The sequence below is a fragment of the Leopardus geoffroyi genome, chromosome B4, assembly GCF_018350155.1.
Source record: "Leopardus geoffroyi isolate Oge1 chromosome B4, O.geoffroyi_Oge1_pat1.0, whole genome shotgun sequence".
Taxonomy (NCBI): Eukaryota; Metazoa; Chordata; class Mammalia; order Carnivora; family Felidae; genus Leopardus; species Leopardus geoffroyi.
In genome coordinates, this window is record NC_059341.1 from 77,262,821 (window position 1) to 77,276,409 (window position 13,589).

The 13,589-nt window shown below is 54.8% G+C and overlaps 1 protein-coding gene and 1 long non-coding RNA gene across 3 annotated transcripts in view; one reads left to right on the top strand and one right to left on the bottom strand.

Moving 5' to 3' along the window:
• LOC123590313 overlaps positions 1 to 13,589 on the bottom strand; it is a 52,655-nt gene that overhangs the window by 36,866 nt on the left and 2,200 nt on the right. The window lies entirely within an intron of this gene.
• AQP6 (aquaporin 6) lies at positions 1,312 to 9,783 on the top strand. Of its 2 annotated transcripts, XM_045463319.1 has the most exons (7): positions 1,312 to 1,792; positions 3,224 to 3,766; positions 5,501 to 5,778; positions 5,884 to 6,422; positions 7,245 to 7,403; positions 7,662 to 7,742; positions 8,399 to 9,783. In XM_045463319.1, exons 4-7 carry the CDS (start codon positions 6,060 to 6,062, stop codon positions 8,609 to 8,611), a joined length of 816 nt encoding a protein of 271 aa, XP_045319275.1. In that variant the 5' UTR covers positions 1,312 to 1,792; positions 3,224 to 3,766; positions 5,501 to 5,778; positions 5,884 to 6,059; the 3' UTR covers positions 8,612 to 9,783. The 2 variants fall into 2 exon arrangements, with proteins under 2 accessions (XP_045319275.1, XP_045319276.1); XM_045463320.1 differs by lacking the exons at positions 1,312 to 1,792; positions 3,224 to 3,766 and having other exon boundaries at positions 4,746 to 5,778.

The following is a 13,589-nucleotide window of genomic DNA, read 5'->3' on the forward strand; positions in this document are numbered from 1 at the left end:
AGCCTGCAGTCAGAGGGAAAAACCCCCTGTCCGCCCCACACACATACGCAGAAGCCACAGCCAGTCCAGCCTTTTCCTGGGCCTCCTCTCTCCTGCCTCTGCCAGCCACTGTTCCCACCATCTTCCCCAGTAGGCCTGTAGCTCTGCTCTTATCTGGCCTGTCCCCTTGTCACTGACACTCTTTAGGCAGCCGCCTTAAATTCACTGAGTCTCCATCTCTTCAGCTATAAAACAAGGTTTAAAAATGCTTCCCTCACAGGGTTGCTGTGGGAATGGTCTAAGATGAAGGGAGTGAGATTCCTGGGACCAGTCGGCTCTCTGTGGGAAAAATGGTGGAAGTCGTGCAGATGAGCAGCTCAGGACACAGTCCTGTGTCATAGTTAAGGAGTCTGGCTTGGAGCTCAAATCCTGCTTTGCAACTTTGGGTAACACAGGCTGAGTTTTAATTACCTCATCTGTAACATGGGCATACTTGTACCCACCTCATAGATTGTTCTGAGCACTAAATGAGACAGTATATGGAAGGAAAACGCTGGTGCAAACAGGACCAGGCACCTCAGAGTCAGTGCTCAATAAACTAATGCGAAAAGAAACCAGCGCATGCACATCTGGGACCCCAGCCACACTCTGGTTCTGGGCCTCTGCTCTCCTGCAGGTGTTTGAACCCAAGTTCCTGGTTCTCTCTGGAATGGACACCTCTCCCCGTGGTCTTCAGTTTTGCCTCGGAAGAGGAGGGGACAGTAGGGCCAGGAGATGGACTGAGAAGGGGTGGGAGAAGCGATGGACCCTGGCTGGCCAGCGGCAGCCCCAGGGACCGTGGGTGAGGAGGAGCAGACTTCCCAGCCCTCACCTGCCTCATCCGACCCCTGGCCCCTACCCTGGAGCCAGGCCGCAAATGCCCGCTCCGACCAGCAGGGGGGGACCTCGTCCACCGAATCCGCTGCTGCTAGGCTTCCTCTAACACAAGTCCTGGGTCCCGGCTCTAGCCACATGGGAGTACGGGCCTGGGTCGCCTAAGCCACCAGGAAGCAGCTGCCCCCAGTCCACTATAGAGGTGGAGGAGAGGGGGTGCAGAAGGGAGAGGATCCCTTCCCCACTAGTCCCCACATGACTCAGGTACAGGCACAGACGCGACTGGGAGGCTGGCCTCTCCCTCCAGCGCAGCGACCTGCGTTCCTTTTCTGGATGGGCCCCAGGGGGAGCATAAGGAGGTGAACGGTGGGCCTATGGGAGACAGATCTTCAGGGGTGGGTGGGGCACCCACCTGGCCTGGCCAGAGGACGAGTGGGGTCCAAGGCCTTTGGGCGGACAAGTTGCAGCGGCGGGCTGTTTGGCCAGCAGAGGGCGCTGTGTTCCTTGGTGTGTGATCCGCGCGGCTGGGTCCGGAGCCCACAGAAGCCTGCGCACACATGAACACGCACACAGTTACCCCGCGCGTCTACGCTGACCTTCACTTGTACCCAAGGGGCTGTGTCTTCTCGGCATTGACTGCTCCGTGTGTGTGTGTGTGTGTGTGTGTGTGTGTGTGAGAGAGAGAGAGAGAGAGAGAGAGAGAGAGAGAGAAAGAGAAAGAGAAAGAGCCACATCAACCCACTTCCATTCTGTCACAGGGCTGGTGAGGACCAGATCTAGGAGCCTGGCTCCCTGTGTTCTCACAGGGGCATATGTGTGCATCACAACCAAGCACACACATGCTCAGTCACCCCTGACCCTCTGCTCCACCTAGATATGGAACCTGGGAAGAGCCTTGATTCCTCCCCCTCTCTGCCCAGGGGCTGCTGGTTTTCACCAGGTAGGAAGGTGGACTTGGGGACACAATGGCGAGACGGAGGAGGGCTGGGTGTAAAGGCAGAGAAAGGACGTAAGGCTGGCTGTCTGGGGGGTGGACAGGACGAGGGGTTGAGGAGAGGGTTGGCTCTCGGAGCCTCAGCTTCCTCGGTCAGGTGTGGATGAAGCCTCCACAATTCGGGAGGATTGGTGAGACGACGCGAGGGAAGCTGCCTTGAACCCTTCCCTTTCTGGAGGGCTTTTGTTCTCCCTGCTCTCCCAGTACGTCCCTCCTTCCCCTCCCTTTTGCTCCCTCTCCATTCCCCAAGCTGAGAGGACCTCGGTCAGAGCTCACACTGCCCCTTGTGCATATGCACCTACACACACCCCGCTCCCCGACAGACACAGCCACCCCAGCGGGCTGGGGCACCCAGAGACAGGGCTCTAGGAGGCTAAAAAGCACACGGCCACCTGACAGGCATCTGTAGGCAGCCAGGTGTGGGGCCTTGGCAAAAAGCCTCTGAGCATAAGGGACCTCAGAGCTTAGCAGTAGAGCCCAGGACTGGCGGGGTCCGGGGAGGAGCTGGCGTGGGAGCAAGCCCTGGACAAGGCTCACTTGGCCTCAGGGGCTGAAGGACCTTGTTCTGGGCCAGACAGGGCCACAGGAGGCTCAGCTCTAGGCCAGCTGGAGACAAGAGCTGCTCTTGTACTTGATTCTCTCAGCCTCCAGGGCCCAGAGCAGGAGCCACTAGCCCTGGAACTGCCACAGCAGCCAGGACCCCTCCCAGCCCAGCTCAGTCCTCACACCCCTCTCACTGGAGAGGTGAGGGGAGCGGCAATCCTAACAGCCAAAATTTTCTGGCTCGGAGACACTCTTCTGGTGTCAGCACATTTACCCCTGATGACACGTGGGGAAGTGGGAATTGCCTCCATTTAAAAACGGGGAAACTGAGCTCACAGAAGTTACATATTGGCCAGGGGTGAAGTATACACGGCAGTGTGCAATTGCTTTTGCTTGTATTATCTTATCGAAGGCTCTAAACAGACAGGCATTAGTGCTGCTTGGTGGACAGGCGCAGAAAGCGAAGCTAGGTAAGGTGTCGGGAAGCCCTTTGAGGCCCTGTCTGCAGGAAGGGAGAGAGAGAGATGCCCTTGAGTTTCCATAGGACAGCCCCTAGGCAGAGAACCTACTGAGCTAGGGAGGAATGTCACCTACACTACCCCTGTGGCCACATTCCTTCATTTCTCGAGCATTTATTGAAAGCCTCTTTTATACCAGGCAAGCATGGGAGTTTGCACTGGAACAGGGGAGGCACTAAGGAGGTCGAAGCCAGAAGTAGCCACTGGCTGGAGGGGAATATCAGGGCAGGCTTCAGGGTGGAACTAGACCTTAGCAAAGTCTTGAAAGGGAGACAAAGAGGAAAGGCAAAAGAAGCCAATGGTCTCTCTACTACAGGATTTTCTAGGCCTGTTATCAAGAAGCATCCAGGAGATGGAGAAGTGAAAACCCCAGAGGAGACTGGAACCAGCCCTGAAAGGGTGTCTGTCACTCAAAGGGAGCCAGGAGCACAAGGAGGGGCCCCCCGACTGGATGCAAGAGAAGGGCTGCCTCTTCTTCAGGGCCCGAGGGAAGCTGGTGAGGGCACGGGGCAGTGGCAGGTGAGTTTGTGGCTGGCAGGAAGGATGGGAAGAAGTCTTGCCTGCGAGTGTCTCTTTCCAGGTGGGACAGGAGGCAAGCTGATCCTCTGGAAGAAAGCTGGAATGGGGGCACTTGGAGAGCTTGGGCAAGGTTGGAAGTAAGCCTTAGAAGAATGGGGAGAGAGCGAGCAGACTGAGGATAAGGATTGCTGAGCAGATCGGCGGCCCCTGCTGAGGCCAGAGACCATGGACTTGTCATGGCAGCAGTCTGCACGGATGGGCAAGTTTCTCCAGCAGTGCTCAGCAGTGCAGATCAAGGCAAAGAGCTGTGGAGGAGAATGAAATGGGAGAGATGCAGGAGGTGAGGCAAAGAGAACAGGGAGCCAGGACGGTGGGGCGCTGACCACCTGGGAATCCGGCGGGGGGGTGGGCGGAGGGGGAGGCCAGGAAGGCTGGAAGCACAGAGAGGGAATGAGGGAGGCATTTTACGGGGACTGAGATGGGAGAGGGTGGATGGACAGAACCTATAATTAGAGCTGGATGTTCCCCTGGCAGATTTCAGAGGGTTCGATCCCAGGTGAGACAGGTATGAGGCCGTAAGAATAAGCTGGCTGAGATGAAGTAGATATGAAAGTCACCTGCCTCCAGGAGGTCAGGAAGCTTTTATTCGTCCATTTGTTCACTCAACAAATATTTACTGAGCACCAACTATGGCTAATCCCTGTGCACAGCACTGTATGTGGGGATGAGCGAAATTTGGCTCCTGCTCCCTGAGGGACTCACTGCCTCATTAAGGAGGCACATTAACACCATGACAGCATTCTGTGGTGACTGGAGTGTATGAAAATGCCCAGGTGTGGTGGGAGTACGCAGAGGGGTCCTCCCTCACCCAGGAAAGGAGGTGACACTGAAGTTGAGCCTTAGGGATGAGTTAGGAGTTACCCAAGCAAAGGACGTAGGAAGGGCTCTCTGAGAAGAAGACAGGGCATCCGCCAAGGAAAGACCAGCAACGGAGTGTTCCAGAACCACTGGCCCTTTGGTGAGGCCACCGGGTAAAGGACAAAGCAGGGAGTGGGGAGAGGTGAGGTAGGAGGAGCAGGATCCCAGAGGACCTTGTAGGCCAGGCATGAGGGACACTTTGAAGGGATTTTAGCAGAGGAACAGCAGGATCAGATTTGCATTTTAGAAAGATCACTCAGGCTGCAGTGTGGATAATTGATTGGAGCTGAGTGAGGGAGCAGACAGAGAGAATGGTTAAAGGCCGCAGGGCAGCAGGGGTGGCAAAAAGAGGGCACAGTTGAGAAATATTTAGGATTCAAAATCAGCAGGATTTGATGCCACTATTGGTTGGGGGCAGGAGGGAGAGGAGGGTCAAGGATGCTTCCCAGGTGCCCCCAACAGAGCTGGAGAAAACAGGAATAGTGCATTTGCGGGGGGGGGGGGTGGGCACAGAGAGAGATGAGGGTCTCCTTCTGAGACAGGCTGCATTTGAGGAGCCTAAGGACAACCGGGGGTTATCAACTGAGCAGGGAGATTTGGCCAGGGGAAGGTCAGGGCACACCCGTGTGGTTAAAAGATGAAAACTGTTATCTTAACAGCCACACCGATTCTTCTTAGGGAGAGAAGGAGCACCTTTGTTTGAGAAAATACCTTGACATGCTGCTGGGGTTAAAAGGGTTAAAAGGGAAGAGCCTAGGGCATGGGTGACCTCAGGGCCAGCATTGCCACAAAAAGGGTTCGGCTGCCCTGTGAGAGGCTTGAGCAGAATTGTTCAGGCCCCTGAGAAGGAGGAGAGCAGATAGTGGAGGGGAAAGGGGCTGAGAGGGAGGGGGTGGGCTAGGGAGACAGAAAGGGGCACGGACAATGCAGTGAAGGACCAGTGGAAATTCCCAGCTGGCAGGGGAAATTCTCCACTGCCATGCGTGTCGTCTCATTAGCTGTGGAATAAACCCCTCCTCCCTCTGTCCCCTCTGCACCCACACAGACCCATGTCCTTAGTAAAGTTGACTCTATTCACATCTGCTTTCTACGAGTAGGGGTTTGGGTGGGAAAGGGGGAAAGAGCTTCATTTCACATCTGGGTTTATGGGGCATAGAATAGTGTGAGCCCATCTGGAGGCAGAGCCTGCAGGCAGAGGGGACCGGGACAACAGGAGCCTCTGAAGCAGGCCTTGGACTTGGGGACCTGGCGAGCTTGCTGCCTCTGAGCTGACATCGGGATGTGAGCACCCTGGAATCCCATGCCCACCATGACTCCTGTACCTGCCACCCTTGGGCCAGGCCTGTGCCTGCAGCAGAGTGAGGCCCGTCCAGCTTGGAAACCTGGAGGTTCCAGCTCAGCACCTGGAGGCCGCCCCCCTCCCCCAGCTGTCAGGTGAGCTCAGGGTGGGGCAAGCGTGTGAGCACCACTCCTTATATGAGCCCCGCACCTCCCACCCACCCAGACACACATAATCCTATGCGCCTGCTCCCTGCACAGTCTGACCAGGTGGGGGCCAGAGGAGCCTCAACACAGTGAGACAGCCAGAGCAGGCCAGAGGCAAGAGACCCCAGGAGACACCAAAGATCAGAGGCAAGAGGCCCCAGGAATAGAGGCGGCAGCCGAAGCAGCAGGACCAGGACACCGTGTGGCCAGGCGGGTGAGGCTCGGCCAGGATGCTGCTGGGCCAGCTCTGGAGAGCTATCAGCAAGGAGCTGTTTGCTGAGTTCCTGGCCACAGGGCTGTACGTGTTCTTCGGTGTGGGCTCCAGTCTGCCCTGGCCCTCGGCGCGTCCCACCATGCTACAGACCGCCATCACCTTCAACCTGGTCACGGCCGTGGCTGTGCAGGTCACCTGGAAGGCCAGTGGGGCCCACATCAACCCTGCTGTGACGCTGGCCTTCCTCGTGAGCTCCCAAATCTCCCTGCCCCGTGCCGTGGCCTATGTGGCTGCTCAGCTGACGGGGGCCATTGTGGGGGCCTCAGTGCTTTATGCAGTCATACCAGGAGACATCCAAGAGACCCTTGGGATTAACATGGTAGGTGCAGGGAGGGTCACCCGGCAGGGCCAGAAAAGGGATGCCCACACAGGTGGTAAGGGTGGAGGACCAGGCCTGAGGAGAGGGGACAGGGAGGTGATAACTTGACCACGTGCTCCTTACCTGCTCTGGGCTGGGCCTTGGGACCCAGGGGAACCAGACTGTGGCCTTAGTGCAGGCAGAGCAGGAGTGGGGTTATGGTATAAGGAACAGGTAGAACAGAGAGAAGCTGCAACTAAGGAGTAAGAGTCAGGGAAGGACCCGGCATTTAAGAGGCAGGGTAGCGGGGCGGGGGGGGGGGGGGGGGGCGGGGAGGGCTGTGGGTAATGCAGGAGACCTGGCATGCCCTTCTTCTCTCCAGGTCCGCCCCATGTGCCCTGCTCCTCTGTGTTCCCATGTTCCTCCTTCCTCAGCACCCTGAGGCCTCACTCCTCCAGATTCCCCTAATCATCTATCCTTCCACCTACTTCCCCAAGTCTCCTCCTTCCACTCCTACCCACGGTCTCCTCCCAGGCTGCTTGAAAACATGCACCCCAGCTGCTCTGAGCCTTCCCTTCCCCACCAGTCCTGAGCCTGTCGCCAGCTACTGGCCTCAACAAACCGGTGGGCTAGGAGGGGGTGCCACGCGTTTCTGCAGGCAGCAAATGTCCAGGGCTGACCCGAACTCTACTGCACAGCTGTCCCCGATCCTTCATCTCCTTAAGTCCTGGACTTGGTGGTGGTGAGGCATCACCTCCTCACAGTGAGGCAATGAGGTCCAATGGGGTCGCCAGCCCCTGGCAGAGCCCCCTTCGCCTCCAGCATAGCCTCCTCCTCACCCAGGTCCAGAGCAACGTCTCAACTGGCCAGGCCGTGGCAGTGGAGCTGGTTCTGACCCTGCAGTTGGTGCTCTGTGTTTTTGCTTCCACCAACAACCGTCAAGCATCGGGCTCCCCAGCTATCGTGATTGGGATCTCTGTGGCATTGGGCCATCTCATTGGGGTAAGAGGCAAAGAGGGCACTGTGTGTATGCACACACTGATCCCTCCTTGGGGAGACTGCAGAGGCCCTGAAGGCCAGGAAGTGTCCCTCCCTGAGCCCCTAATGCGTTGGGCCGAGGCTGTGTTCCCACAGTCCGGGCCCAGGATACGGCAGTGCCCAAGGCGGGTGCCGGGGCTCTAAGCCAGGGCAGAGGAGGCTGTCCCCTCCCAGGCCTGCTTTAAGCCTCCTCACACCACAAACCTCCACTTGCCCCTCCAGATCTACTTCACTGGCTGCTCCATGAACCCGGCCCGCTCCTTCGGCCCCGCCATCGTCGTTGGGAAGTTCACGGTCCACTGGGTGAGAGCCTGTACTGGCAGCCATTAGGTGGGGAGAGCCTGAGCAGGGGAGATAGGGATTGTGGCTTTCACCAACGGTGGGTCCACAGGGACTTGGGGAGACAAGGCCCCCTACCACAGGCCATCTTGACCCCCAGAGGAGGTTTCCCTAAGCTCAGAAGACAAAAGCGAGTATCCTGGATTGTATTTCCTGTCTTTCCAGCTTCAATAGCCCAGAGTACCCAGTAGAATGTCCATAAATGGGCCAGGACAGGAGATGCAGCCTTGGCCCAGGCCTTAAGTCCTGGCTGTTTCCTTATTCACTTTCTCCAGCTGGACCAGTTTCCAAACTTGGATAAAGAAAAAGACAAACAGAAATAGACACACACACCAGCAGAGACAGGAACAGCACTAGCCAGGGCTTCTGGTTGGAACACGGGAGGGGAGAGGAGGGAAACAGAGTGGTGAGGAGACTGGGCCCGCCCTATTGAAGGCAAGGTCACCTCACCTGCAGGGACCTGAAAGGCAGAACACCTGCTTCTCAAATTGTCAACTTGCAACAGCTCGGGGGGTCCCGGACGACGGAGCCAACACTAGGGAGGCGGGCAGGGATCCCAAAGCTACCCTATGATCCTCATAGCTCCTGACTGGGGCACCTACTTCTCTCTGCTTTTGCAGATCTTCTGGGTGGGACCCCTGACAGGAGCTGTCCTGGCTTCGCTGATCTACAACTTTATCCTGTTCCCTGACACCAGAACCATGGCCCAGCGACTGGTCATCCTCATGGGCACTGAAGAAGTGGAGAAAATGACAGGGGTGGAGCCCGAGAAGAAAGAATCCCAGTGCAGTTCAGGGGATACTGAAATGGGGAATGCATGTCAGGTGGTATAGAACTTGGCTCCCACCTTCCGGCTTCTGAGAGGCGCCCTTTAGGTGGGTAGCATGCCTCGTAGAACTAGACTTCAGGTTTTACAAGGAAGGCGGGGTTGGGGGTGGATGAGGGCAAGAAAGACGGGGAGGCTTGGCCTCTTGTCCTAACAGGGTGGGCAGGGAATGCCACTCCCTATCCCTGGCATTATATTTCTGGATAGAAAGAATCTGGGGAGCAAATCTGTTCAGTTTCCTCCTCCTACATCTCTTAATGGGACAGAGCAGAAGGAGGCAGGGGAATTCATGACTGTCTTCCCCTTCTCACATCCATCTGGACTCTAGTGGGCATCCTGGGTCTCCAGACCCCCTTGTCTTGGGTATTGGAGCCCAGACAGCCACTCAGCTTAGACACTAAGAGATGTAGAGACCTCGGGGAGCCCCAACTTCTCACCCCACCCTTGGGGGGGAGAGCCAGACTTCCCAGAAGAATCAGGCCCCAGGACAGTCTCTGAGCTCCTCAAAGGTATATCTCTGCTCTTGGGTATGGTTTGGGGGCTAGGGACCTGCCCTCAGTGTGGGGGCTTCCTGAGGATAGAGACAGCCCTTCCAATAGATCTTCATTCCTCACACCTCCAACTGCTCAGGAGAGGACCCCATCCTTGGGAAGCACTGACACAAAGAGGAGCCTTTTCTAGGGCTGGCAGAGGGGCAGCATATAGGCAAGGGAGGTTTGGGCCAAACAGGCCTTTTCCAGGTGTTTGCCCACCTTCCATCCCCCATCCCCATTCATGGGAGCAATCCAGAGAGGGGGGAAGTTCCTATCCCAGCCCCCAGCCCATGACCTGGACCACAAGCTGTCTCCAGCCTCATTCTCAGTTCTACCAAGATCCTCAAAAAGCTATTAAGTCCAAGGATGGTAAGAACTCAGGAATGACACAAAAAACCAAGATTTGCCTTCAGTGCCTCTGAAGGACTCCTAGGTCTCAATTGGTTTGCTAATATTTACAAGCTGCTGTAAACATACTCTCCCCATGACTTGGGGTCCTACCTGGATCTCGGCTTCCCCAGCTATAAAATGGGCATAGTCCTCCCCCAGGGCCTGCTGTGAAAACAAGAGATTGGAAAATGTTTTTGGAAGTTAAAATGCTTAAAAAACAAACAATAAATGATGATTATTATAGCTGTTACTGTAATTATCGGGTTTGAATACAATTGCTTTTGGTAATGGGAGGGAGGAAGAAAGAAGAAAGATGGGGGGATGATTGAGAGGGAGGGAAAAGAGAGTACATTTTTCTCCTTTCATCTGTTCCACTTACACGGGGCCCTGCCTCCTTCTCTCCTGGGTCTGCTGACCTGGGAGCTTTGTGTGTGTGTGTGGAGGGGGGGGTGAGGGGGGACACCGGAACAAAGAGACAAGCCAATAAAAGTCAGTTCTTCTCATCTCTATGGTGCTCATCACCATGGTACCCTGAGATACAGCAACCAAATCCATAAAAAAGATAGGTCCTTTTCCATGATGTCTCCAAAGGCGCTGGGGATGGGAGGGGCTACCAAAGTCTTTCAAGGGCAGGGTGACAGAATAAGAGCTGAGTCCCCAAGTGCTCGTGGCCACAGCGGCCGTGTTCAGCGTTCTATAATATTGTCAGTGCAGAATACTATTCACATCTCTCCAAGCTGGGCCCCACTCATCCATCTTCACAATCTCTCAGAGCCCAGAGGCTTCTCGTGCCCTTTCATAAGCAGGGACAGCTGGGTGTGTGTGTGTGTGTGTGTGTGTGTGCGCGCACGCACACGCATGTATAGAGGATGTAATTGACTTGCTAAAGGTCACCCAGCTCAGTACCACAGCCCCCTAAGGTCTCCCCAGCTCCAGCTTAGAATTCTCCAAAATAGAGCTCCAGGGGGGCTTATCTGAGCTGCAGCCAGAGGAGGGAAGGAAACAAGAACTAGAAGGTTGAAGAGGGCAGGAGGGGTGGAGCTCCTGCAGTGGGCTCTGAAGCTCCTAGACAAATTGTCTCCGCGTCCCCAGAGCGGAGCACACACTGGGTGCTCAATAAAAGTTTGATGAATGAATGACTGAGGCCGGGCGACTGGGGAAGGAGGGGAGGCAGTAATTGATCAAGAGGAGAATTCAGGAGTTACAAGTTCAGATGAGCCGGGATGAGAGCAGCTGAGGATGCCTATGCTCCAAGGGAGGGGCAGCTGGACGAGAATGCACACCCACACTTGAGCCCCCCCCTCCCTGCCCCCCAACCTAACTACTCCAGAGCAGACTGTGTAACCTCTGTCTCAGGAACTTCCAGGCCAAAAACGTAAGGGGATCTGCTTGGAGAGAGAGCTGGGGCTAATTTCACAACTAGCTCTTTAGAGCTGTGCTCTGTCAGAACAGACTAGAGCAAGAAGACACAAGCTTCGTGAAAAGTGAGGAAATAGGTTAGAATCTGAAGAGCATCCAAAGTTAGACACAGGAATGAGTAACCAAAGGTTAGTTTCTCCTTCTCTGGAGCCCTTTAATAGGACAGCCAGCCATCTGTTTGGATGAGGGAAGGGCTGGCCCTCAGGGAGCCAAATTCAGAGGTTCCAGCCAGGGGCAAAGAAGCTTCACAGTCCCGGCCCCTAGGTCTGGATGGGGGGCAGGACCATGGGGAGGACGGAGACCCAACCAGGCAGACCCTTGGTGTGCCCGCCCTTCCTCCTGTTTGTCAGGGGAAGTTTTTAATTAATGGTGTGTAATCTGATCTGGCCCTTCTCCCTGCTGAGCACTGCCTTCAATCAGTGGAGCCATCTGCAATTGCAATTCATAATTCTCCCAAAAGGGAGGGGGTGCCTTGGTGATTAATACAATTAGCCTTTTATGTTGATGATTGTCTTAGCAGGAGCAGATGATGTGAGCACAGAGCCTGGGCTGTCGCTCCCCCATTGGCTGGCAGGAAGCCCCTCTCCACTTCCTGCCCCCACTGCTACCTCGGGGCTGTAAAGAGGACACACTGGGACCACACTGTGCAAGGCTGAAGGGAGAGAGCCCAGGAAGGGGCCAAGCTCTGGAACACATTTAGGCTCCTCGGACTTTGGACTGAGGGGAGAGGAGGAGAAGGCTGGAGAATTATCCAGAGACTTCCACCTTCCAAACAAAATCACTTTGACTTAAAGGTTTTTGTGCACCATAGTTTAAAAAAAAAAAAAAAAAAAAAGACTACATGAAGGTATAATAGGGGTTGAAAGGGTTGAAAACATTTAAATATAGGCTCAAGCAGTTATGCAGCTGTGTGAACTTGAGCAAGTTTCTTAAGGATCCTGCCTCACTTTCCTCATCTGGAGAATGGGGTCTATGTGATAAGAGGGCTGGAACCACATGGGATGTATGTGTTTAGCAAGGCACCTGACACAGATCTCAGTGGCTGGTAGGGCTGTCCCCATCTCTGCGGTAGACTGCAGTTCCCTCTGCCAATGGCTCAGCAGCCTCCCCGGCAGTTTCAAATGCAGCCCAGTCGCAGCCCAGCTGGCTAGTACTAAAGAAGGAAACACTTCCTCCCCATTCCCCAGCCTTAGTTAGCTTAAGCAAAGGAGTGTGTGTGTATGAGTCTGTTGGGGGGGAGGAGGATCCCAGAGGAAAGGAGTCAAGAATCAAACCCAAAGGGCTCCTGGCTGACTCAGAAGAACATGCAACCAGATCTTGGGGTTGTGAGTTCAAGCCCCACGTTGGCTTTTATTACTAAAAATAAGTAAACTTAAAAAAAAAAAAAAAAAAAAAAAAAAAAGAATCAAACCCAAGAAAGAAAAGAAATACTTCCCCAGAACAGAGAACTGGAGCACTGGAGTGATCATGGCTGAGAGCTGGTTTGTGGAAAGATTGAGGGAATGAGAGTAAGGAGTCTGGGCAGATATAAGGGAGTAAAAAGATGCAGGGCTTTGAACATCTGGTATTTTATATGAAAGCTAAGAAAACATAAGGGGAGCAGCCATCGTTGCTGAGGGTTTAAAAGGTAGCATATATCAAAGTCTGTGATCTCTGATCTATAATAAGGTCAAATGATCTGCAACAAGCTGATTGGGGTCTTGATGGGAGAGTGCACTGGGTCAGGAGAAGCGATGGCCTCAGTCCCTCCGGGCCCACAGCACTGCACTTCACGACCTGAAGCAGCGCGAGAAGAGAGCTCCCTATCGAGAGGGATGTTAACCCCAAGCCAGTGCCAGGCCCCAGCAATGTCAGGGGGAAGACAGGGAGTGAAGAAGGGAAGGGAGAAGTTAAGAGCTAATCAAGAAGCATCTGGCCAAATAGTGGCCACTTGGGTAGCTGGGGCGGGGGGTCTGCACAGCCAAGATGTGCAATCACCTCTCAGGGAGGGGCAGCTACACTGAGGAGCAGTGCATAGTTAGCAAAAGCTGGAGGGGAGCTCGGTTAGTGAAGGTGGTTTATGGGAGTGTGGTGTCCGACAGCACTAATTAATAGACTGCAGTTAATGCGTAGAAAAGGAGGAAGTGAAAACTGTGTCAGAGCTCTGATTAAGTCAGCTAAAGGGGCAGTTATCGCCAGAGCTGGGTCCCTGGTGGCAGGGACCAACAACTCCACTCCAGCCCCAAGGACATATGGAACGAGGCCCAGCCAGGCTAGGGCCCGGGCCGAGATCAGAGGAGAGGCCAGGACAGTCGCTGGGGATGTCCAGTTATGAGGCACCAGGCTGGAGGTGCCTCTCCACCCAGAATGTGCTTCCCGGCCCTCTCTAGCTGCCCTGTTCATCCTGAGATGCAGCTATAATGTCATCACCTCTGAGGTTCTTATGCCTCCAGCCGCCCACTCCTGAGCTCCCACAGCACTCTGCACACACACACCTCCATCCTGGCACTGAACACCCCTCTGGAGTTGTTTGAACACCTCTATTGGAACATGAAGACCTTCTTAAACAAAATTATGTTTTTATTCTACTCCTTGTCTCAGGGCAACAGTTTCCTTAACTTGACTGTCTTTTTTTTTTTTTTTTTATGGGTCCCCGAACCATGG

Bases quoted from the DNA above. Each gene is read 5' to 3' on its own strand.
- AQP6 (XM_045463319.1), top strand. From the start codon at position 6,060: ATGCTGCTGGGCCAGCTCTGGAGAGCTATCAGCAAGGAGCTGTTTGCT. The intron at 6,423-7,244 runs GTAGGTGCAGGG...CTCCTCACCCAG, and splicing joins AGACCCTTGGGATTAACATG to GTCCAGAGCAACGTCTCAAC. The intron at 7,404-7,661 runs GTAAGAGGCAAA...TTGCCCCTCCAG, and splicing joins CATTGGGCCATCTCATTGGG to ATCTACTTCACTGGCTGCTC.